The sequence below is a fragment of the Podarcis filfolensis genome (assembly GCF_964270895.1).
Source record: "Podarcis filfolensis genome assembly, chromosome: 16".
Lineage (NCBI taxonomy): Eukaryota > Metazoa > Chordata > Lepidosauria > Squamata > Lacertidae > Podarcis > Podarcis filfolensis.
Genome location: NC_139620.1, coordinates 16053181 through 16078965, shown reverse-complemented (window position 1 = coordinate 16078965; position 25785 = coordinate 16053181). Strand labels below are relative to the sequence as shown.

At 43.6% G+C, this 25785-nt stretch overlaps 1 protein-coding gene and 1 long non-coding RNA gene across 2 annotated transcripts; one reads left to right on the top strand and one right to left on the bottom strand.

Annotated features, from left to right (window-relative positions):
• Window positions 1-718: 718 nt before the first annotated feature.
• LOC310750983 lies at window positions 719-2685 on the top strand. The gene is made up of 2 exons (XR_014542360.1): window positions 719-1618; window positions 1847-2685. It is a non-coding gene; the product is annotated as an uncharacterized lncRNA (long non-coding RNA).
• A 919-nt stretch (window positions 2686-3604) lies between these two features.
• LIX1L (limb and CNS expressed 1 like) lies at window positions 3605-25596 on the bottom strand. The gene is made up of 6 exons (XM_083589405.1): window positions 25162-25596; window positions 15768-15931; window positions 13937-14077; window positions 12047-12142; window positions 7086-7163; window positions 3605-6517 (listed from the first exon to the last, which is right to left on the bottom strand). The coding sequence occupies exons 1-6, from the start codon at window positions 25502-25504 to the stop codon at window positions 6275-6277; spliced, it is 1065 nt and encodes a 354-aa protein (XP_083445531.1). The 5' UTR covers window positions 25505-25596; the 3' UTR covers window positions 3605-6274.
• Between the last annotated feature and the right edge of the window lie 189 nt (window positions 25597-25785).

Genomic DNA, 25785 nt, shown 5'->3' with positions numbered 1-25785 from the left:
GTAACTAGCAAATAATTTGCATAATGCAAAGGAATTTGACAATCTTTTGATTTATAAGCAAGTCCCACAGCCTTGAGTAGAAAGCCACTTTCCATTTTTGGATGAGGACCTAACAGTACTACACAGCTGGCTATAAAATACCTTGACCAAGGGAAGATGAGAGGTAGATGAGCTTTAAGTGTTATTTGTAAGGGGAAGATAATTGCAAGATGAGTTAAATGACTTTTAGCCCCCCGGGGGGGGGGCAGGGAGCACAGACTTCTAACGTGAAAGAAGTAGACCTTTCATGTGCTCCTCTGATGCAGCTCAAAATCCAAGGAAAAGCAGTGAACAATGTGCTGAGGAAGGGGTAATTCCCCCTTTTCCATATCCAGGAGAAGCATGTTTTAAAGGGCACCCAAAAGCATTCCCTCTTTCACTGCAAGAAAAAAGATCATGCATTTAGGAAGAGTGACAAAGGGCAGCCATTCCTGAATGTCAATGCCACTCTAGACCAGGGGTCAGCAAACTTTTCCAGCAGGGGGCCGGTCCACTGTCCCTCAGACCTTGTGGGGGGCTGGACTATATTTTGGGGAAAAAATGAACGAATTCCTATGCCCCACAAATAACCCAGAGATGCATTTTAAATAAAAGCACACATTCTACTCATGTAAAAACACGCTGATTCCTGGACCGTCCGCGGGCCGGATTTAGAAGGTGATTGGGCCGGATCCTTAGTTTGCCTACCCATGCTCTAGTCTAGACTATCAATCCATGCACTAATTTTGCAGACAGGATGATGTCTGGAGCTCTTAAGCTCTTGCAGCCAAATGGCAAAGCCTTATCATTAAGAAGGTGGGGGAAGGAAGAGAGAACTAACAGATTAGGCTCTAACCTGTTGACAGAACAAGCTTTGGGGACAAATCTAATGGCAGAATTTCCAACTGGGAAAAAACCAAGGGGAGCAGAGATTCAAAAAAATGCTATTTTATTGTATAAAATTAGGCATTACAAAATTAAGTACTGGACTTTATCGCTTATAGTAAAAGAAAAGGCAGACAGTATGTAGAACTATTTAAGGTACGGTAACCTCTGAACTGGAAAAAAACAGCATTGAAAACCTGGACAGTAGAAATACTGAATGAAGAGGAGGATGAGGAGGAAGGCAGCTTATTCAGAAAACCAGCACCAAAAGGAGGGGATGTGGGGGATCAGGTTATAGGTGACAGCTGGGACCTGCCCAGAGGCAAACAACTGTAGGCAGGTCTCTCCGCAAGGAAAATTCAAGAGCCACATGTTTGGAAAGGAAAAACTCAAACCCTGTACATAGTTTGTTTCTAATAGAAAGTAGTAAGTGAGGCAAGTGAGACATTCATATACAAACTGTCAAAGGATTATTTATAAGCCAACTTTATAAATGCATTTCAACATTAATACTATTGTGTAAACAAAGCTGTATATAAAAATATATATATAAAGGACAAGACTGATTTATTATTTCAGGTATACAAATGGACAGTGTGGAGGCCAAAATAATGCCACTTCTTGAGCTCCCTATGGAACAACTACCATCTCCACATATCTTCTGCAGCCCTTTGTCTATTCTCCCTTTCTCAGAGTGGTAGTCTGAGCTCCCACAGTTATGAAGTACAGTGGTACCTCAGGTTAAGTACTTAATTCGTTCCGGAGGTCCGTACTTAACCTGAAACTGTTCTTAACCTGAAGCACCACTTTAGCTAATGGGGCCTCCTGCTGCCACCACGCCGCCAGAGTCCGATTTCTGTTCTTATCCTGAAGCAAAGTTCTTAACCCAAAGCACTATTTCTGGCTTAGTGGAGTGTGTAACCTGAAGCGTATGTAACCCGAGGTACCACTGTATTTGTTTAGAGGTGTGACTGCGAAGCCTCACTGAAGGACTATACACCTGCTTATACACCATCTGGCTAAGAGACTAAAGGCCCCCAGCTTCAGTAAGGTGATTCCCAGGTGGAAAATAATCCTGTACACAGAGATGTATCTAGACTAAGTTAGTATGTCTACTTGAAACCAACAGAACCAGGTTAGTCATGCCTTAACTTGGATCCTTGTGCGTGTGCCTTGTCCTCAGCTTCTAATGCCCAATTCAGAGCGTCCTACCCACACTTCCTGAAGCACCAAGTTCTTATTCCTGTATACAACTGCATTCCTAAGCAGCACACAAAGGACACAGAATTGCATTAACAACTGACACACCCCTTTCTCCTCACCCGCATTTTGCAGGACTACCATTCTTTTAGGACCCAAATGCCAGTTGTGAGGAATGGTATGCATGTGAAAGTTACAAAAAACCTTGGGGGAGCAATCGGGTGTTTTACCTCCTGACGTTGGTTCAAATATTTTGTGGCTCTCGGGCCCCAGACAGCAATTTCACTTTGTACCAATCTCCTATAAGATACAATTATAAGCAAGGGCCTGTCAGTTTTAGTTACTGTATAAAAGGACTCAACAATACTATCACAAACCATGTGTTGCTATATACAGCTGTCAACACTGAGACTGTTTTTCTACTAAATGTCTTTTGCCCTTTGAGTGCTGAACAAGGCAAATTGATCAAGGCAGTATCAATTCAAGGGCATGTTCTAGTTAAAATATAGTCCGAGTGCACAGGTCATCTAGCTCCATCATTCCTGGTGACAATACCCTGGAAGATTATCTTCTGAGATATAATGTGTTTATAGTAATTCTTCTAACACAAAATGACTTCCAGGATGGAGTTGCAGGAAGCCAGGCTATCTTCCCTTTCAGTAGAAAGAATCAATGGGATCCAAGATCTTTGTTCACAGCAAGGGTAAGCTAATGCCTTGCATTAGCTGTCTTCTGCCTCTCCTCATTCCCTCCAGCTACAATCTTCCATGCCCAATGTCAAGACCAGAAAGGCAACATCAAGAATGTTCTGATTAAACTCTTATTCTACCCTGTAAATAGTGAAGTGTTTTTAAAGTGTAACCATGACAATTAATCCCAAGGCTACAGGAATGCTGTTGCACATGGGTTAAGGTGCAACAGGTCTGATGACAAGTCAGACCCTGAAAATCTGGGGTAGGAAACACTCAAAACGGCACTAATGTTAGCCCAATACTCCCCTTCCCCAATCACACAGTCCTACAGTTGTGCTTCTGGATAGCTCCCCACCTCCCGTAAGTAAACTACATAAAGCTCCGAGTCAGAATCACCACTACTGCTATTTTCCTTATGAAATTTTAAAAATAAAGTCAATGCCATGTACACAAAAGATTCCACTGGATTTAGCATCAACCTGGAAGTAACTGTCACCCCCTAGTTCTGTGTTCACAATTAATAAAGTAGATTATAACCCCAATTTCACCTCAAATTACGCACTGAAAATTGGAAGTAGTGCTGTTACTGTATCAACTTAATAAGATATTTAAGTGTTAGGTGGTAACAAAATTATCTCAAGCAAGCTCAATTAGAGCTACAATCCTGTACCCACTTAAAGGGGAACAAACCCCACTGAACTCAACAGGACTTCCTCAGATTGCACTGTTAATCAGGAAGATTATTCAAAAGTGTCACAACACAGCACTCTTGAGAGGCCTAGTCCCCCTCTGTAACCTATTTTATTTCCCCCCTTTAATCCTTAAACATCACATTTTGCTAGTTCATGATACTGTCTTAGTCCCAAATCTTAAGGGTGTGCTTGGAAGGTAGTTCTTTACCAGGCGGATGTGACAAAGTCAGACACAGAACACGCAATGCTCTCCTCACAGTGCAGATGAGTGATCTTGGCTTTTGGGTGGCTGACATGATTCCCCCTTACATCTACATCAGCTTTCCCTCATATTACACGTGATCTGCAGAGCACTTCTGTCTCTGAAGCTTCAAGCAACTTTCTCTATATACATAGTCAGTATTGCTATTAAGAGTCCTGCTCCTAGTATCAGTCTCTCTTTTTTATATAAAAGTGCATACATATATAAAGTTTGTATTCTACAAATTTTTGTAACTTTCTAAAGTTGCTCGAACAAAGAGGCATTTCTCCTTGCAGCTGCACAATCACAGTTCTTCACTTACAAACAAGAAGCTCTAGCTATTGTGTGACAGGCTAACTCACAGAGCACTCTGCCGATGCAGTCTCCTAAGACACAGGAGGCTGCTCAATTGGAAATGAACCAAAATAGCATGATTTGTGGACTGCACACATCACAGTTCACAGGAGCAAATCATGGAAGTAGACCCTTCTGAGGCACCAACTGAATCCAGCGCTCCGATATGAAGGTCAAACACAACCATAACAACAAAGTAGTGCTTCCCCCTTTGAGTCAAGATAAGCCTATGGTATCTGCAACCCAATCAAAGGATTCTGCACATAGCTGTCAACTTTTCCCTTTTCTTGCGAGGAATCCTATTCGGAATAAGGGAATTTCCCTTAAAAAAAGGGAAACGTTGGCAGCTATGATTCTGCATTCATCAAGAAGCTGAAGCTATCAAGGAAAGAAAATGAGTCAGGGCTTTTTCTTTTAAATCAGCTGAGCACCTTAGAAACAACACTTCATCTATCTTCCTTCCCTGCAAGAGGTAAGCAGAGAGAGACTAAAATGCCAAAGGCTGGGAGCTCCCCATTAAGATTCATTATAAAGGGGTCATTCCACGCCAAATCACCTGATTTTAATACTCAACCATGCTCTCACGACTCAAGATTGATACACGTGTTAGTTGTGGTTTGCGCGCTATGGCTTATTGAACCTACCAGAAATAAAATGACAAAAATTCACTTTGAATGGTTGGTGACCCTTTTCTGTGGCACTAGATACCATTTTTATACCTTATTTTTAAAGAGGCCACAATTAGCTTTATTTTGATACCAAAATAAGCCCAATCAGTTGAAAAATAAGCAAAACAGGAGGTTTTTTCTAAACTGACACAGAAAGTGCATTAGCCTAAATCATGCGAAAATCGAAATTGTCAAAAATTCTCCTGCACCCAATTTTGGACCAAAAAACCTTAAAATATTAGTTTGAGGTTATCTCATAGGTATCTACACATAATTTTTTTTGAAGAAAATCTGAATTGTGAGAGCACATAGATTTGGTGTGGAATGTCCCAAAGTAACTCAAATCTCTAGAACCTGGAAAGCTCCTTTAAGCGACACAATTCATTCGTGAAGCGCAACTAGATGGGTTGTATTTTACTTATGAGAGAGAAAAGCAACCCAGTATCTCTGGTTCAAATGTAACGCTATGTCAGAGATTGTGGTTTGTTGCTCCCACTTGTGCTAGGGGTGGAGTGACATGACAGCCAGCCATTAACAACAGTTTACACAGTGATGCGCAAATTCAGCCACAATGACGAGCTACACCCCATCCCTTGCAGCAATAGGGAACTGCTCAAACTCTGTGGAACCTTGCAATCAAGACACCAGCTAGAACAAGATGCCATTAACCAACTAAATAAAAACCTTAATAGTAGTTCGAGAACAGTGAAGAGGAGTGTTTTAAGTGCTGTGCTTATCAGGTGGCAAGGGGAAAAGGAGTGTATCAAACTACATAAACTGCAGGAATACATTTGCCTAACATACAGTTTATGCCTTATATCCATGGCAAAACTAGTATCCTCTTGGCAATGCTACATTTCCACTTAATACTGTATAGTACCTGGATAGAATTGAGGACTAAATGAGTATTAGTATATTTAACACTAAAAAGGCTACATTTAAAAATGTGCTCTATAGTGAATCAATAAGAAATTCTCTATCCCAAAGAGAAAAAAGATAACTAAGAATATCCAAGTACATTATAAAATCTATACAGATATTTTTTTTAGCAAAGAGGTTTTAAAAATGTGCAAATGGGCCCCTATTCTTCAAAAAGAGGCATCTGTGCACACTCTTTAAGTGATGTGATTCAGGTTAGAACTGAAGCTCAATTATGAACAAACTCAACCTGACCAAGTTTCAACTTTCAGATTTTGAGATATTTCTCTCTGGCTGAAGTATATTGAAAAATGGTGTTTGTGTGTAGGTAAAAAAGGGGGTGGGTGTATCTATCTGCTTGGCGATATAGGTTATTTACTTGCCAAATCTCAACAATCTACAACCAGATTAGACTTAAAAATCCAAAAAGCATGTTGCATGACTGATAACGTAAGAAAAATTTGAAAGCCAATTAGAAGAATTTGGTTGGACATTTTGCCCCCTTCAATTTTGTAACAAGCTCTAGGTCACACCCCATTAGGAAGTTGGTTGTGAAGTGAGAGTGTAGGGAAGGGAAGGGGAAACAGAACAGCTCTCTGGGGTTTCTCAACAGTTGGAAGAGTGCATGTTCCCCAGCTGGCCAGCTGCCAACATCAGAATGTCTTTCTTCTCCTTGTGGAACCGCAGCTCTTTTCCAGCCAGCCGGGCTTCATCCAATTCCCGCTCTGTTGAAGCCAGCTCCCTTGAAAGAGCCCCTGGGATATTTTGCTCCCGATTGACCCAGTCCATTGCCATCTGGTTCCTTATATCGTCATCGAGAGCACGGTGAGAGTAGTGAGCCAACACTTCCTAGCGGGAGGGAAAGAGAGAGAGATCAGCAGATGAGCACTTGACTGATTAAGCTTGTGTCTCCCAAACACCAGGGCAGTGGAATGGAATGGAATGAGCAGGGACCAACCACAGAGGAACCACTACGGCCAGCCCATCTGCCACTGAGATGATGGTGCATACTTTAAGCGGGACTTCAAAGACAACTGGGAAAACAGAAATTGATTGGCACAGATAGACATGACTAAGATGCAGTAGTGAGGGCTGGAGCAACAAGAAAGCTTAGGCAATCACCTCTTGCTGGTGTGCCTGCCTGGAAAGTAGATCTAGCCAGAAGTCACTAGCCCCATGAAGACCCAGGTGAGTATACTCAAATAAACTCTGTTGAAAAGGGAAGCTTACCCAGCCTGTGCTGAAGGCAAGTGGTGACATATAAAAGCCCTTACTACAAAGACATTCATGGGTTAACACCTAGGTTCACCCTCCCATACTGCATTGGGAGAATCCACTGCCAGCCACATGAATCCCACACAGAAGACAGGATTGTCAGTCCAAAGGTTCAGGAATCCCATCTGCAGGCTCTGCTTACCTGTCGCGAGCACTGTCTCTCTCGCATGGCTTTGAGGCTACCATTCCAATGCAGCAGCTGGAAGACGGTCATCAGCTCCTGCCAAAGGAAAGCAGCCCAATTTTAAGCACTGTTTCAACACTAATGAAGCAAAGAGTAGGAAATTAAAGAGATGTCCACTGATGGGTGAAATGCTTCTCAGAGGAAGTGTAACTAGATGTTCTGAGAGAGAAAAAGACACCTCCACCGCCTACTATGGCTCAGCTCTAAGGCATCCCACAAGGCTTCATCTTGCTCCCACCCACCCACTCTTTAACATCTACATGAAAATGTTGAGTGAGGCATCGTCAACATGGGGATGACACCAAACTCTGTTTCTCTTTTTCATAAGACTCTGGAAGCACTGACCAGTGCATGGAGTCTGTAATGTACTGGATAAAGGCCAATAAACAAGGTAAATTCAGACAAAATGGAGGTGTTGTTGGCAATGGATAGCTCATCCATCTATGAAGGTGGTGCTTAAATCTACTTAGGCAGCACTCTGTCTAATAAAGCAGGACCGCCATTTGGGAGTGCTCATAGAACCACACTTGTTATTGGAGTTGCTGGTTGCCTGCTTCTGTAGCATGGAGCTCTAGTGCACCAGCTGCTACCTGTTATAGACCAAGATAGCCAAGCCTCAGTTGACCATGTTCTGGTAGCCTTGTCCATTAGACTACTGAAAAAGCATTGTACATGCAGCTGCCTTTGAAAATGGTGTGGAAACTCAAAATACAGCTGTGAGGCTGCTAACAGTGACCAGGCACTGGAAACGTCTCTTGCTGGTGAGAAGAGACACATACATGCAGGTTCCCAGTCCGTTCCAGGCCCTAGCCAAAGTGTTAGGATTTTCCTTTCAGTCCATTCACAGGGAGGAGTCAGAATGAAGGATTGCCCTCTCTAAAATAACTTAACTGCATGAGATCATATTTGGAAGCCCTCCTCTAAGCTTCCATCATTACAGATGTGGTGGGTGGTGACTAGAGAAAAGGGCCTTCAGAGTCGTGGTGCTCCATTTGTGAAATGTTCTCTCTGAGGAGGCTGACAGGGTGCCTGCCTGCTATGGTGTCGTTTTGGCAACAGGGAAATATGTTTTGCTTTTCCCAGGCCTTTGAAACTCTGAATTATAAATCCATGTTTATCGGCTTTATGCTGCTTTTAGACTGTGGATTGTTTGTGTTTTATTGTATGCCTTAATTATTTTATACAGGACTTTTGTGTAAACTACCCTGGGAAAGATTTTGATGGGTAGGGTATAAATACATAAAATTGGTGTCCCCTAAACCCTCTCCATTCTCTAAGGGTATAGCTTTCTCAATTTATAAAGCTTTAATAAATCTAAAATGTAGCAATCTTTTGTACACAAAAACGCTGTGGGAGATGGACATAGAAGCACAAATAGCAAATGAAAAGTGGACAGCTTTGTGGTCCAAGATACCGTTGAAATTGGTTTATGCAAAAATCGGAATCCTCATTAAAACTTCTGCATAAGTGGCACTATACACCTGTGAGGCTATCCCAGATATCTTAGGAAGTCAACCCTCATTGTTGGAGGGGGTGCACAGTCAAAGGTACGTATTTCCATATGTGGTGGCTTTGCGATATCATTAAAATATATTTAAAGAAGTAAGCTTGATATATAACAAAACCACTGAAATATATCATGCACTAGCACTACTTGGGCTTACTATCCTGTCTGCCCAAGATTACCCTAATTATGACCACTTAGCCAGATGTTGGGCTTAACTTCAATTCTTGGTACACCAGCGTATGGTCAGAGCAGGAAAGGACAAACACAATCCCTATTCTATTCCTTTTATAACATATGGCAAATGTTACTGAATACATTAATTTTTCAGACTGTGGCAGGAATCCACCCAACGCTCATGGGGAAATGTGGCATGATCTTTTAGAATAGTAAAAAGAAACTTTACAGACTTTTGTCATGCTATGTAATAATCATATCGGAACAAGTTGTTTGTTGTTTACTGTTGTAACAATTGTTTTCTCAGAATGTATCTTCTGTACCATGGAAAATAAATAAAAACCTTTTTTTAAAAAATTGGTATCACCCACAATTATTGGCAGAATTCTACCAAGTGCATTTACCCCTAATAAAAGAAAAGCCAAGAGCCTCCACAAATCTGTTGTAAGTTTTTGGGGTGGGGAGAGGGATTGAATGCCAGCTTAACTGTTCCCCAGCTGTTTTTCTCCAAAACAGTGTCATATGGCAGAGGGATCACAGCGCCATGGGTGAAAACCCCAGCTCTTACAAAGGCCTTTTGTCTGTCCCAGGAGGCTAGCAAAAAATGCAGCATGATAGAGTTCAAGACAATGCAGGCCTGTTGCCTAGAAGAACCATTCCAGCTGCCTTGGGAAAATACCCTGACACTTACACAGAAGGACTGTGAAGCCCGGCAGAGATTCTCATGGTTCGGGTCTTCTGTGTGCATGTACCACTAAGAATCCTAGAGCTACAACACTGCATGAAGGCCAGCAGCAGCCCAGGCCAAAAACTATCCCATAAACCTCCCTCACGTAGGCAGGCAGGTCCATAAATACAGCAAGAGCAGGAGTAATACATAACCAACTGAGTCACTCTGTATAAGCGGGGCCACTAAAATAAACCTTGCTCTGCTATCCTACTGCAATGTTATCATAACTAGAGAAGGAGACATCAGCACCAGGGAAGCTGATTTGCAGTCACAGTCTGAGGCACCTGCCTTCAAAAAGAAAAAGAAAAAACAAATCTGGCTCCTTTCCAGCCCATAGCAGTGAAACTCTGGGGCCCAATTTTCCCTTGACAGAATGTCTCTCTATTGTCTATTCAGTGTGCTGCTAGCACAGTGTGATCATCAGAAATTTCCTAGACACATAATAAGCAACGTTAACATTCCATTAGTGCACTTTAAGGTTTAATTGCTTAGGCATCTTGCATGATACCTCTGCCATTCACAGACACTAAGCTTTCAAGTCCCACTACAGTATAAACTAGAGGTGGGGTTCTCAAACTGTGGTCCATGGGCCACCAATGGCTAATGAGCTTGATTCAGGTAGTCCACAGCATGTCTGTGGATTTTGGTTGAAGAAGGGGGACGGCACATCCATCACATTAAATATTCATATTAATTATTAATTTTATTGCTTCTTTTATTTCTTATACTATATTTTATTGTATTACAATGTGAATTCTACAAAATTCAAACACCATCAATAAGAAATAAAAGAAGCAATAAAATGAAAATGAAAAATCATATAGCATCTAGCACAGTGCATTACAACTGCTACAACAGGCAGAAAAATAATTACCGTATTTTTTGCACCATAGCACTCACTTTTTTCCTCCTAGAAAGTAAGGGGAAATGTCTGTGCGTGTTATGGAGCGAATGCCTACGGATGGCGGGCGGATCTGCTGCAGTCGTGAGCAGAGGATCCATGGTTCCCCTTCCTTCCCTCCTCCGTGGCTCGCTTTGAAACAGCAAAGCGGGAGAAGAGCCGCTGAGTGGGGAGGAGGAGAGGGACAGAGAGCCTGCTTGCTTTAAAGGAGCAAAGCGGGAGAGGAGAGGAGCCGCTTACATGAGTGTAAGCGGCTCCTGTCCGGTTGGCTCCTTTAAAGCAAGCAGGCTCTCTGTCCCTCTCTTCTCCCCACTCAGCTGGCTAAATCGCAGCAAAGTTTTTCAGCGAGCCGGGGAGGAGGGACAGAAGCAGAGCCTGCTTGCTTTAAAGGAGCAAAGCGGGAGAGGAGAGGAGCCTTCTCCTCTTATACCCACCCTCTTCTGCATTATTAACAGCATCCTTCTCCACCCACCCCATGCATGTTCCTCGTCCCTTGAGTGCTTTTCCTTCCCTCCCCACTTAAAACGTGGTTACAAAGCACGGATCCACATGGATCCTCAGGATTTTTGCACTGGGTCACCCCAAATTCACCATCAGATCATATAGCATGTCCATGGCTACAGCTTGCACCAAAAAAATCACACACCCACTGTTGCCTGGGGCTGCAGTGGTACAAAAACGTGGTTACAAAGCATGGATCCACATGGATCCTCAGGATTTTTGCATTGGGCTACCCCAAACTCACCGTCAGATCACATGTCTGTGGCCACAGCGTGAACCACAAAAATCATACATCCACTGTATCGTTTAGAATATTTTTTTTCTTGTTTTCCTCCTCTAAAAACTATGTGCATATTATGGTCGGGTGTGTGTTATAGAGCGAAAAATACGGTAAGTGTTCCATCACAACTCTTAGCAATTTTGAAGTGGTCCGGGGGGGAGGGAGTGACAAGAACTAGACAAATTTCTCTCCTCCTAAAAGCAGAATAAATACAAAGCATAAATTCCTTAAATTGTCACAAGATTGAGGATTTAGAGTTGGTAAGAAATTCAAAAGCTATCACTTCATTCTACTCCCCAATCAATTACATGCTTTAATCCCTTAAGTACCTATTTTAAAGCTAACTGCAGAGGTGTTAAGTCTTAAAATATTCATCTTCCTGAGTTGTAGCAAATTAAGCCCTCTGCTGCTCAGAACTGGAAAAAAATACTGCATTACTAAACCACTTGGGTTCCCTTTCTACTTTGCATTTAATAGGCCTTTTTTTTTTTTAATGCAGCCTGACTGGTCCCATTATGCATACAGCACACAAGGTTGGAATGAAGGGCTGGCCCAACACATTTTGCTCCTGTGGCAAAGTACAAGGTGGAGCCACCTCTCATTCCATGTACATAGATTGATAAGGCTGGCAGAAAAATCTTACTTTAATACTGGTAATGAGAATGTGTCTTCCACAGCGCCAGAGGGCAACAGGCTAGGACAAGGCGGCCGACATGGCACACACTCCTCTTCTTCCCCAACAACTTGCTGCAGCTCCCTCCCTCCTCACTTTGCCTAATGGTAGGGCCAGCCCCGGAGGAATGATTAATCATATTAAAAAGAGTACCTGGAACTCTAACATGGACTTTCCTTTGTTTGACTCCAACATGAAGCGGAAAGCACCAATGCCTGTGCTTGGATTATCTGCTTCTTCTCTATTGCCCTGCAAGAAAGACAAACATTCAAGGACCTTAGAGCAGACAGACCTCTAAAGAGGCATTTCCACAGCATCTGGATACAAGCAAGGGTGTGATGTTTAATAGACATCCTTTTTTCTCAGACAGGGCAGCCTTGGTGGACTGCTCTGAGTAAAATGTATTTGTGGGGAAAGCGGTATATAAATAAACAAACTGACTATACTGAGATTAAGAGAAACTGAAACACTGGCAAACTCTGTCTCTTGTCCATACCCAAAAAAGAGAGGGAAGGGTGAATTCACAAGCTCAAGGCTTTGCTCAGGCTCATTCCAGCTCACACACATAGCACTAACCCATGGTTTAGCATAACATATAAACATAGCCATTTTCTTATGGTTGCAGGACAGCTGAAGAAAGATACACAAGCTATTTAAGAATGACTCTTACGTCTCAATTTAATGGTTCACAAATAAGCTTCCTCACGCCACACAACAGGCATTCCAGTTACACTCAGACAGAAATAACTAAACCAGAGTTCATCTAGTTTAATAGGCATTCACACTTCCAGTCCCTAGAACTGTGGCTCAGCTAGAGTATGGCTAGCAATTTAGCCAAACCCCCACTATTCACCATATTATGGTTCCTAACATTATTTGGCACCTAAATATGTACACAACAAAAAGTTTAGAGTGTAGATATGCAATGAACTTCAAAACATTTTGCTGTCTTATTAATCAAGCATTGAGTGCTTACACTAGGCATTTAGAGTGGAATTGTCATACATTTTACAGGGCATCATCCAAATATTGTCACCCTGTCCCCCCCCCCGTGGTTTTTCTATTCTCAGACTACAGAAAGTCAGGACTCCCCCCACAACCCATAGAGCAGTAGAGTAGTGCAATCTCTACAGGTGTGTAGATGCCTTCAGCACCACTCAGTTTGGTGTCATCTGCAAATCTAATGAGCATAACCTCTACCCAGGTTATTTATAAAGATGTTAAACACCACTAGGCCTGGGACAGAACTCTGTGGCACTCTACTTCTATATGTAGCAGAATGTATACATAGAAAAAGCAAATGTGTAGAAAGGCAGTTCCAATTCTGCTGGTAATTTACAGCAGAAAAGCAATGGTTGGGTGATAGTTGGAGCCACTCCTTCTGGAAGCAGGTAATTAATGCAGAAGATATCAAACACAAAAATATATGAACTTGATTTTCAGATAAACAGGTGTCTAGTGTAATGAAACCTATGATCTCACAACTGCATAGCGCTTTAGGATCTTTATTCTATTTTTCCTCAACACTGAAAAGCTTTATTCCCACTATAGAGAAAAGGGTGAGGTGAGAGCAATTTGCTCAAGGCTGTCCCATAAACCCATGACAGAGGCAGGATTTGAACCCAGATCAAACATTCCACCCCCACCATGAACCACAAAAAGAAGAGAGTTATCAGTTTTGGTTTTTTTATAAAGTATTTCACAAGAATGTTGATCAGAGCTCAGAAAACTCTGGTGTGCTTTTGCATGGCTCTGGAATTAGAACAGTTTAGTACTCCAGAGAGCTTCCACACAGGGTGTAGTGAAAGTGTCAAGGGCAAATTAACAAAAATGCAACTGGGAAAAGCTCTGCATTCAATACAGAAGAGAGCATGGGCTGGGTGGGTGTTTAACAGTTTATTTTGATGACATTCCCAGAGTTGTTAGAAACCTTGCCAATAAGGGTTTCCAGATGCAAAGAATTTCCCTTCCCATGGAGTCGTGATGCTTCCCAGCAATTCTGTCCCCACCAATTATAGCCGCAGGGCTTTGAAAAGCACTCACATTGAAAGATGCCAGAGCCTCCGAGACACTCTTCTCAATAAACTCGTCTGTGATTCTCCGGGACGGATGCTCATTGAACACTGAATTCATCAGTGCAATTTTTGCTGCACTCCTCCTGGCTTCAGCTTTGGTAGGACAAAACTAGGGGGCGGGCGGAGACAGAAGAACAGGGCATGCTTAAGAACAGGAATCACGAAAGCCAAGATCAGTTAGATCCCACATACTATGAAGTATGTATTTCTACCCCAAATTACTAGGTTGCAGCTATGCATGCTGACATGGTGCTCTCCAACATCCTGAAGTCATTAGGAACGGGCTCTTTAAACCCAGAAACTCCAGTCATCTACAATGCAAGAATTACACAGGCAGCTGAAGTGAGCACATATTATTTGGAGAAGGAAATACCACAGCTGGGTCTGTCAACAAAATTAATTAGCTAAAACCAAGCTGTGAACACCCTATTCTAAACACCCATTGCTGTTCTCTAAGTGGGTAGGCAGTTCAGAAACCAGGATTGCTTGTTTAGGATACCTGTTTTAAGCCCACTACACAGAGCCTGGGTTCAGCCAAAAGTAAGGGCCACCCTGGACTTCCAAGTGTTAAGTCTGTAACCTACCAAAATTGAGGTAGGAAGGAAGATATATTGAAGTTTATGGCACAATGACACTTACACCATAATGCTTCACACACTTGTTTTGGACAATCAAGAGACTTATGATTTACTACAGCAATTGGATGGACTTTAAGGGATAATCCACACAAAGTTTAATGCAGGCTTGAGGCTGCTTGTGTCTCAGTTTGTCTTTGTAGTATCCATCCACATAACATCCAGCTCTTCTAACTGGCAGCCCACACTTTTCCCAAACTTGGATTTTCCCAAACTGCCTGCTAAGTGTAAAAATGGAATATAAAATTACAAGTTACCCAACCTTGTGGGTTTTTATGTGTATGGAGATGTTTCGCTGGGTGCTATCTATTGCCACACCCCCTACCTCCATTTGCACCTCACTCGAGAACAAGCTAGCCATTTTGTTTCCAATAGCCCAAAGAAAAGGATGCAGCATGCCTATTTCCACCAGTAGTTGCTGAAGGAGCACTGGCAGTATTTTTCATCATTGTGGTGTGTGAAACAATACTATTTCCAATTTTTGCATGCTGAAGTCACATTTGCAGAACAGAAATCAAACATGCACACACCACAACGATGCTCCCGTCAAGGACTGCCTGCTGGTATGAACAGGTAACACTGGTTTAGAAATTAGAGGCAGAAAACTTAAGCATGCCTCTACATACACACCCCTGCACTTGGGAAAATTGGTTTTGAGCTATCCACTGTATGAAATAACACTCCCGTACAGACAGGCCATGCATTTTGATGAAAGGAATGGATGGCATCTATCAAGCAAAACCTCCTAGGTGAGGTGAGCTTAAGAGGAGACACCATTTTTGCCCAGTAAGTCACCATTAAATCCAGAACCATTTTGCTGGGGACAATCAAGCCCTCCCATACATAATTAGCACCACTGCAAGAGATGCGTGCCCATTTCATGTTAACTGTTGTGCCTACTGGATTGTGCCCGTGATGAATCACACACACATACAGACCACGGAGCAGCTCTCATATCCACAGGATATATTTGTACAATCCTCTAGCTGCCTGTACTAGATCAGGGCTAGTGCCATGGTTGTGGTATGAAGGGAAATTTTCTGGCTTTGCTCCACTAAAGCCATCTGTACATAGCCTAAGGAACTTTTAATCGACCCCACCAGATCAGAGTTCCAGACCACCACAACAAAAAGTAATCAAAACATCTAGTTAACACATTCTAACCTGAAAACTGCCAAAACAGCTCCCCCCAGGCAATGTGACATAACAGACATAAGGAGGACTGTTAGATGGGACCATCTCATAAACCACCAGAGCACCATTTTTCAGATCAGCACCACGTGATTGCTTCATCTGCCAGAATTCCTGGAGAGCTTCCACAACGTTGACTGAAAATAGAGAAAGAGGCATATATCATAATAGAGTATTTACACAAAAGGCAGCAAGAGGAATATAATCTACAATCATCATTTGCTGCTTATCACCCCCCCCACCCCCAAGAGAGATACAAAGACAGGTTCAACCATGACCAAGGGTCAGCAGCCAAAGCTAAAGAACGTTGCCTTAGACGTTCATCATCCTTGGGACATGTCCAAAGCTAGAGGGGAAAAAGGAAAGCCTGTGGTGATAGTTACTGTGTAAAAGTTATTCTAAGGCATACAATACCATACTCAGGTTGACTTTAAAAATGCCTCAAAGGGCTTGTTTTGAGGCAGAAAAAAGTTTAGAGCATGAAATTGCAACTCATTTCCCCCTAAAAATAGGCACCCTCTTGACATTTAAAAACAAAGATACTACTGCGTAATGTCTTGTGTGCTATTCTGATGCAACTGAAAATAGTTTGAGAGTGGGCAGGTTAAGAGCATCCATTAATAGTCTGACTGACCTGCCCAGACTCACCTAGCACAATTCATAATATTTTTCTGTGCTAGATTTTGAAACAGACATACAAGAGAAAGCAAACAGCTGATTCAAGATTCATATGTGGTATTTCTCAGCAAATTTAAGGATTTGGGGATAGCACATCATACAAGTATTTTTAAGATGTAAAAAAAAAAAAAGAATTAGAAGAAGAAGAAGAAGAAGAAGAAGTTTAGATTTGATATCCCGCTTTATCACTACCCGAAGGAATCTCAAAGCGGCTAACATTCTCCTTTCCCTTCCTCCCCCACAACAAACACTCTGTGAGGTGAGTGGGGCTGAGAGACTTCAAAGAAGTGTGACTGGCCCAAGGTCACCCAGCAGCTGCATACGGAGGAGCAGAGACTCAAACTCGGTTCACCAGATTACGAGCCTACCGCTCTTAACCACTACACCACACTGGCTCTCTTAAGCCATACTGGACCATAGAAAAAAAATCAGAAATCCACAGAAGGAGAATGCCTTTATTAGGACCACCCACCTCTTTGGGTAGAGAGTTACAAAGCCACAAAAATAAAGGTCTTGCAAACAGAAAAGTTTCACTTGGTGGCAGAACACTGAACTGGGTCTCCAATGAAGAGCTATGTAGGTAGGCAGAATCCAACCTTCAAGTGCCCTAGTCCTAAATCATTTCGGGCTTTAAAGGAAATGAGCAGCACTTTGAACTTCTCTTGGAAATAAACTGTAAGACAAAGAATCTGGTACAACAACCATATTCTAGATCTCTTTCTTAAAAAACGTTTTGGTCACAACTCTGCCACATTGCGCACCTGTTAAAATTTATGTACTCTTTTCAAAGGGCAGCTCCAAGGAGAGCACATTGCAATGATCCAACTTATTTTATATATTTTTATAAAATGCTATGACCTATCTTTTCTTGAATTTAAGGTTGATTCATGTTACTAGGACATGTTTTATAATAGCTAAATCTGCCTTGCTCAGCAAAAGATGCAGCTGGTACACAGGACTCAGCTATACAAAACCATTTAAGTCCACAGCTACCATCTGGGTACCAAGGAGCAATACTAGGATCAAGAGCACAAGCACGCATAAACCTGGTTTTTCAAGCAGAGTGCTATCAGCTCTAACAGAAGCTAGATGCCTAACCCCAAATCAGCTTTTCAGATAATTAGAGATACTTTTGCCTTATTTCAATTCAATATCAGCTTGTTCACCCACATCCAGTCTTTCATCAAGCTCATTCAGGACTTCTATTGCCTCCCCAGAATTTAATGTACAGTAACTGGTGCTTGTCATCAGCATATTGATGGCACTCAATCCCCCATCTCCAGACAACTTCTCCAAGTACAGTATCTGCATTTAGATGCTAAGCAAAACAGAGGATGGAGGTAGAACACTGCAGACCTCACTAGCCAATGCTGATGAAGTTGAGTAGCCAAATTCCAATAGCATCTTTGAAGCTCTACCCTCCAGGAAGGACTGGAACAATTGCAAAAACGGTGTCTTCCAGCCCACCCTATCTAGGCAATCCAGATGGACACCATGATTTGTGGAAGTGCAAGGAGCAACAGAAATTGATTAAGTGGGATGCATCAAATCTAGATTTTTCAGAACCACCACCATCTCTCTTCTCCATGCAAATCTACAGCAAAGAAAAAGAATTTTCATATTAATGTGAATTAGCTTGATTAGCTCTAGGAAGAAGAGACATAATAGATACATATGCTGCTAAAATAGTTTCAGCAAGATTCTGAGGAATGACTATTAATGGAGATTTTTCAGATTTGGGGTTTCCTTTATACACATGTGCATGCGCGCACACACACACACAGAGAAACAAACACAGCAGTTACTAATGAAAGGAACTCACAGGAAACCATAGACAATCTGTGCAGTATGCTGTGTGGGAAACCATTGAATGCCTGGAATTCAAATGTGGGCAAGCAAAATTTATTTTTACTAATGTCAAACATGCACTTTCATTCCGAAGAAGACCTAAAGTCTTCTTCTGTAGTAGTTTGTCAAGCTATCACAGAGCAACCAAACCCATTAGCAGTTTTACGTTAGTATGCCTTTTATTTGCTTGCTCAAAAAAAATCAATCAAAATAATTCCCCTAAAGCAGATTCTACCCTGGATGGTACATAAAATATGCACACACACACCCAGGTCACTTACCAAAGCCCAACTGTTATTTTCAAAGGGCAGCTTTACTCATGCATCAAAAACTGGGAGAGAAAATTTCAGGGCTGGGTCAATTTAACTGTTAAAAGCAGCCTGTCAGCTGAACTAAATAGCTCTGTGGTAAATAAACATTCTAGATTTATGTTATGATGCTTGAAATCAACAGTTGGATAATCTGGTGCCCACAGATGGCATAAGTCACCTATGGACAGAAGGATGTATATTGCACTGTAATGCCCCCACTCCCATGCATGAAGTGAGATTACCGTATTTTTCGCACGATTGGACGCACCGGACCATAGGACGCACCTAGTTTTCAGGGGGGGAAATCAAGGAAAAAATATGATTCCCCCCTCCCCGCAGCTCTGGGAGCAGTGGACAGGCTGCACGCAGCCTGTGCGCTACTCCAAGACCTTCTCCCTGCTTTTGCGGGAGGTGGCGGAATTCCCCCACCTCCCGCAAAAGCCCACAGGAGCCCCGCGTGACTCCTGCGGGCTTTTCGACCAGGAGGGAGAAGGGACTGAAACGGCCCGTCAGTCCCTTCTCCCTCCTTGGGGAAAAGCCCCCAAGAACCGCTCGCTCTTTAAAGGCTGCGCGGCTCCTGCGGGCTTTTCTAGGAGGTGGGGGAATTCCTAGAAAAGCCAGCAAAGTCGTGGAGCTCCTTTAAAGAGCACACGGCTTTTGCCTGCTTTTGCGGGAGGTGGGGGAATTCCCCCATCTCCCGCAAAAGCCCACAGGAGGGAGAAGGGACGGACTCGGCCAGTCAGTCCCTTCTCCCTCCTTGGGGAAAAGCCCCCAAGAGCTGTGCACTCTTTAAAGGCTGCACGGCTCTTGCAGGCTTTTTTGCGAGGTGGGGGAATTCCCCCACCTCCTAGAAAAGCCAGCAGAAGCCACGGAGCCCCTTTAAAGAGCGCGCGGCTTTTGCCTGCTTTTGCGGGAGGTGGGGGAATTCCCCCATCTCCCGCAAAAGCCCACAGGAGGGTTGGAGAGTAGCGGGAAGGCGTCGCACGCCTTCCCGCTGCCCCCCAATCTCTGGGGCTGGCGATGGGGGAAGCGCTGCTTTCCCCACCGCCAGCCTCAAACCCGGGTTGGAGAGTAGCGGGAAGGCATCGCTGCCTTCCCGCTGCCCCCCAATCTCTGGGGCTGGCGATGGGGGAAGCGCTGCTTTCCCCACCGCCAGCCTCAAACCCGGGTTGGAGAGTAGCGGGAAGGCATCGCTGCCTTCCCGCTGCCCCCCAATCTCTGGGGCTGGCGATGGGGGAAGCGCTGCTTTCCCCACCGCCAGCCTCAAACCCGGGTTGGAGAGTAGCGGGAAGGCGTCGCACGCCTTCCCGCTGCCCCCCAATCTCTGGGGCTGGCGATGGGGGAAGCGCTGCTTTCCCCACCGCCAGCCTCAAACCCGGGTTGGAGAGTAGCGGGAAGGCGTCGCACGCCTTCCCGCTGCCCCCCAATCTCTGGGGCTGGCGATGGGGGAAGCGCTGCTTTCCCCACCGCCAGCCTCAAAGAGCAGACTCTCCTGGCTTCAGCGGAAGCAACGCAAAGCCTCCGGAGCGCAGGCTTCGGAGGCTTTGCCTTGCTATCGCTGAAGCCAGGGAGCCTGCATTCGCTCCATAGGACGCACACACATTTCCCCTTCATTTTTGGAGGGGAAAAAGTGCGTCCTATAGAGCGAAAAATACGGTAAGTGAAAAAGCATACCTCTAGAGTATATGGGTGGTATTCAGTGCTAGTCCTACTCAGAGTATACCAACAGATATGACTAACTTAGGTTCATTAATTGCAATGGGTCTACCCAGTAGGACTTAGCTGAATACACACCAAATGAAACAATAGCATTCTAGCTCAGTGTGGAAATGGCTATGGCCAAACAGAGTGAATAGTCTTTAGTAATACTGCTCACTATGCTTCTAAGAATTGTCTGCATGTGTTTGTTCTCTCAGAAATGGCCATTAGCTTGCCCTCTTATCCCACTAAACCCCTACATTATTTATCTAGAATCTTCATGACACAATATCAATTCATCATGTGTCAAGAAAGCAACCAACCGGTTTGTGTCTGCTTGCGATGTTTGAAAGCAGCGAAAATGGTATTTTGTAGCCAGAGCATGGGTGTTCTATTCTCAGCCCAGACAAGATCCCATTACACACTGTCCCCTTTGTACTGCAAAGTGTTATGTTTGTGAAAGAAGCATGAGGCCAGACAGTGGATAATTATGCTAAGCAGCCGCACTCCTTGACTAAAATTAGTACTTCCCTAGAAGATGGAAACCAGCATTAGCAGCCTAAGCACAAATAGTATGAATATTTTGGTTAGAAAAAATACAACAAAATAGTTTCATATTTAAGACTGCAAAAATGCATGAGCTTAGAAACAAAGTCCTGTTTTGCATTTTAATATAATATGTAGAAACAGCAGTGCTATTGTTTTAAATTTATTGTTTAAAAGTGAATATGATCTGAGAGAGCGGGAGTGTTTGTGGCAATACTGCACAACACAGATTAATTACCGAAGAGATACTTTTCAATCTGTCAAAATATATTAATCCACTATGAAGATGGAATTCATTCTGCAATATCTAAGGGCCAATGCTTTCTTGGTCACCAGCATTCTTAAGAACCCCATTAATGTGACATCTTGAAAGAAGACAAAAACTGTGTGTAAGCTGTAATGCTTCTCCTAGACCACTCTACTAACTCGTATTTTAAATAAATGCAGCCTAGAGGTTCTGATTTTAAAAGGAAGACGGAAAAGCCCAAGGAAAATAAAATAATTATTTTGGCTAGAAACATTTGAAAAAGCAAGCAATGATGTCTAAGATGTCCAGGTTTCCATGAAGAATTGGCTGAGCCTTTCCTCAAAGTATGCAAACACCGCATAGGAGATAAAAAGCTTAACGAAGAACAGCTTTCCAGAGGCTGCTTACTGGCTCCAACAAGACTATGGAAAAGCAATGCTGTCCAAAGCACTGTGGAAATGAAGCTGGCTTATGTTAGAATGGAAGTGTGCTTAAAGATTACAACAGGAGCCACTGTCCACACTAGTTTTTACAGTTGGTTTTACACAGTTGTCTTTGGTCCTCGGGAGAAAGTTGTTACTTCAGTTCTACCTCAGGCTTGGAGCGCATATAAACAGTATGAGCTACTGCTCTAGGATGTCTTCCCAACTTCTACAAGCTAATTTATACAAGACTATGCTTATGTATACACAGGTAATCTGAAGACTGTATATGTAGTCCTTCAGAATATAGGGAAATGATTGAAGAGAGAACAATTACTTGTGAGCTGAAGGAAAAGCTAGAGGCAATATGCTAAGTAAAGCAAGTATGCTACACGAATCTCCTTAACTGCTGGTTCAGAAGTAGTATCAGATATTTCAACGCACCATATTAATACTGGCTGGTTTTTTTATAAGACTGGAATTTACTGAGCAGCAAAAAAGGGAAAAAAAGAAAGTCAAAACAAAACAAAACACAAAGCCTACGCAGATTTGCATAGTAAAAAGAAACCCAGGTTTATGTTAATTGAAATGAGAACCCACTCCATAAATACAAACAGCTAGTGTGACTATGAATTTGCCCAACTCCCTCTATTTTCTTCCCAAACTATTCTCATAAAGAGATCCTCTTTTAGGCTTAATATCATTTATAAAGCCCAATCAGATTGCTATCCATTCTCACATTCTCTCTGAAGAGGGAGAGGAGAGGACAAATAGAGACCTCTTTCACACACACCCCTAATTTACTTCCTCCAGTATTTCAAATGCTCTTGCTTTCTGGAAAGAGCAGACTGAGTTATCCATGTACTGTACTAGGGATACCAAGTGCTCTACATAGAAATGCATTTGAAGAAAAAACAGAAAATTCAACCAGTACACAATGCAATCATTGGTTGGAGCCAGGCAGTTTGAAGTTGTAACACCGATGCTGTACCATTTGCTCTGTATAGCAATGTATTTCTAGGGCCAGTTCATTGAACTCCTAACAACCTTTAAAGCCCTGAATGGTTTGGGCTAGGGTTACCTTACGAACCTGCTATACCCTAATGTACGTTGGATGCCCTGTTGAGAATACAGAAATGCCACATCTTACAGGTGGGGGACTGCAGTTCAGCAGCAAAAGCAATGCCAATCTTAAACGGGAAACCTCAGCACATCCATAAAAACCTACCCCTCTATTACCCTTGCCCTCCAGAACTTTCGGACTACAACTGTGCTGACTGGGGCTGCCCAGAGTGATTGTTCAAAACCCCCTTTCATTGCATGTCACTGAAAGAAATTATACTTCAAAGACCTCAACAAGTACAAAAAGCAGCAGTTCATTTTTACATTTCCTACCTGAGAGTGAGGACGTTTACAGTCAGACCACTGGCTGTTATTTATATCCACTGTTTATGGCCTTGGATCACATACTCTAGTCCCTACCTTGTGTATGACAGCACATCTGACTTGCATATTAAATAGGAAAGAATAAATGATTCCACATGGCCTCAAAGCCTTTCAGAGCCAGGAAAGCAGTGTTGTGTTTAAGTCACAGATTGCCTGCCAAGCATTCGCTGCTTAGAACCTGCAAGGCGGCGTCTACTGGGCCTGCTGCTGCTGTAGGCCAACATCTGACACCCCAAGTGGCCACAAAGTCTCCCCATTTGGAGCAGAGGACAACATTTTTCCACATAGATGTTTGCAAAAACTCATTTTAACTGCTCCTTTCCTACATTTCATAAGCCAACCAAACAGCTCTTGAAATTGGCCCATTTTGAGGCTACCCTGGAGTATGTTCACAATTAGGGCCTTCTGTACTATCCCAGAACATAAAAATTGTAGCAGGCTAGAAAACATTTCCCAAAACAGACAAGAAGAACCTGGGCCCCATTTCATCCAAAAACAGGGACAAAACATTGCTAAAAATACAGCCAATCTGAAAAGAAGGATGGGAGGGAACAGGATTCGCCATTATTGATGGGAAACTTTCTCAGGGCGGGGGAAGACCCCTTCATTTAACATTAGCTGAAAACAAACATTCTAGACATCTACCCTATGGGTGTACTTAACATAAGCCACATAACACATCAGGCTACAGAAGAAACAATGGTTGCTTCAGATGTGTAGGATTTAAATAGCTTATTTTTACTTCAAATAGTTAGAAGCCAAAAATGCTACCTTCCTTACTTAAAATAAATCAATGAACAAATAAAATTCTCAGCAGGGAAGCAATCTTAGCAAGCAATCAAGGGCTGGAGATGGGAAGAAGAGGGCCTCTCTACCCAGAACTGCAGGTGCACAACACCTGTACCAACACCCCCCAATTACTGTCTTCCCTCTCCAAGATCCCACGACTCAAGAATCCACACCACTGGGGCTCCCCAGTTCACCAGACCACAACTCTCCCTTACTAAAATCCACAGGACAATTTTCCTCCAGTAGTCAGTTGCTTGTCACCAAAGAAAGACACTCAGCTCACCTTTTAAATGTAAACAGCTGACTAGTAAAAAGTCAATTTTTTGCTCAGAGGCATTTTGACTTCATTTCTTACGTTTCTATCTCACTTTTCCTCTAAGAAGCTCTAGGTATTCTGCAAGTCTTCTCCCTTGTTCTGCTTTACTTATTTTTTGTTTCATAAAATTTATACACTGCTTGATTGGTTTAAAAAGAAAGCAATAACCTGCAAAGCAGTTTACAGAAAAACACACCAAATTATCAGCTATTTAAAATGCTAAAAAATAACAAACAAACAATAAGCTAAAAACAGATTAAAACACACATCAACATTCCTACATATCTAAATAGGCTTATCTAGACTTTTTATGCTGTGAGCTGCCCCGAGATCTACGGATGAAGGGCAGTATATAAATTTCATCGATAATAATAATAATAATAATAATAATAATAATAATAATAATAAAAGAATGACTATAAACAAAATCATTTTTAATGATAATAATTTATTATTTATACCCTGCCTGACTGGGTTTCCCCAGCCACTCTGGGCAGCTCCCAACAGAATATTAAAAACACAATAAAACCTCATACGTCAAAAACTTCCCTAAAGGGCTGTGTTCAGATGTCTCCTAAAAGTCAGATAGTTGTCAGATAGCAGGCAGCAAAATGAGTGCAATGAAGTTTTCTGCCTGATGTCACAACAGCACTGCAAGGCAGGCTGCGGTTAAGAGAAGGCAACTGAATTCTGCACATGCTTCAGCCCTCGCTTCTAAAAAGCTGTCCATCAGAAGAGACAGGACCACTCTACATGCTTACTACAGTCTTTTTTAAACAGCTGGCTAATGGGAAGGCGGGACCACTTTCCCTCAGGGATACATTGGACCTCGTTCCTTACATTTTTCACCCCACTTTTCCTCCTAGAAACTCTGGGCCTTCTGGAAGGCTCCTCCCCGCCGCCTTTATCCTTACAACAAAACAACTCTGCCAGGTAGACTCTGCCCTAAGCTTATGACACGGTAACAGCTCCCCATATGCGAGCCTGGATGGGTGAGGCAGGCACTCTGCACACGCCCAGAGGAGAAAAGCAGATAACGGTGGCCGAGGCAGCCCTTCATCCTCACCGCGGCCGTAGCCTTGCGTGTGCTTGGCGAAGCTCCTGACTACGGCCTCGACGGCCTCCCTCAGCACGGCGGGCGGACCCGTCGCCGCGGCTCCCGGGGGGCTGGATCCGGCTGTCACGCCCGGCAAGAGCGACGGCGGGAGAGGCGGCAGCGGGGGCGGCGGCGGCGGGGGAGGCCCCAGGGTGAGCGACAGCCCGAGCGGCGGCGGGGGCGGCGGCAGCGGCGGCGGGGGAGCAGAGGCAACCGCCAGGGACGCTCCCGCCGTCACGCCAGGCCGCAGCGAGCGCAGCGTGCCCCCAACGCCCGGCTGCAGCCGCTGCACGCGCAGCGACTCCATCATCATGGCGAGCGCGGAGGCGTCGGCGGCCCGTCGAGCGACTGAGGGGCGAAAGAAATGCTCGGCCCCCGTCCCCTCATGCCAAAGTGTCCGTCACCGGAGCGGGGGAGGTGCCCGAGCTAAGGACTCAGCCAATGGGAGCGGCCTCCACAAGCCAGGAGGCGGGGCTTCGGCCTCGTCGCGGTCGCGAACACCTCAGGAGCGGAGGCGTAGGATGGAGCAGGAGGGGCTGACGAATGACAGCTCGGCCGGAGCGGGGGAGGTGCCTGAGCTGAGGACTCAGCCAA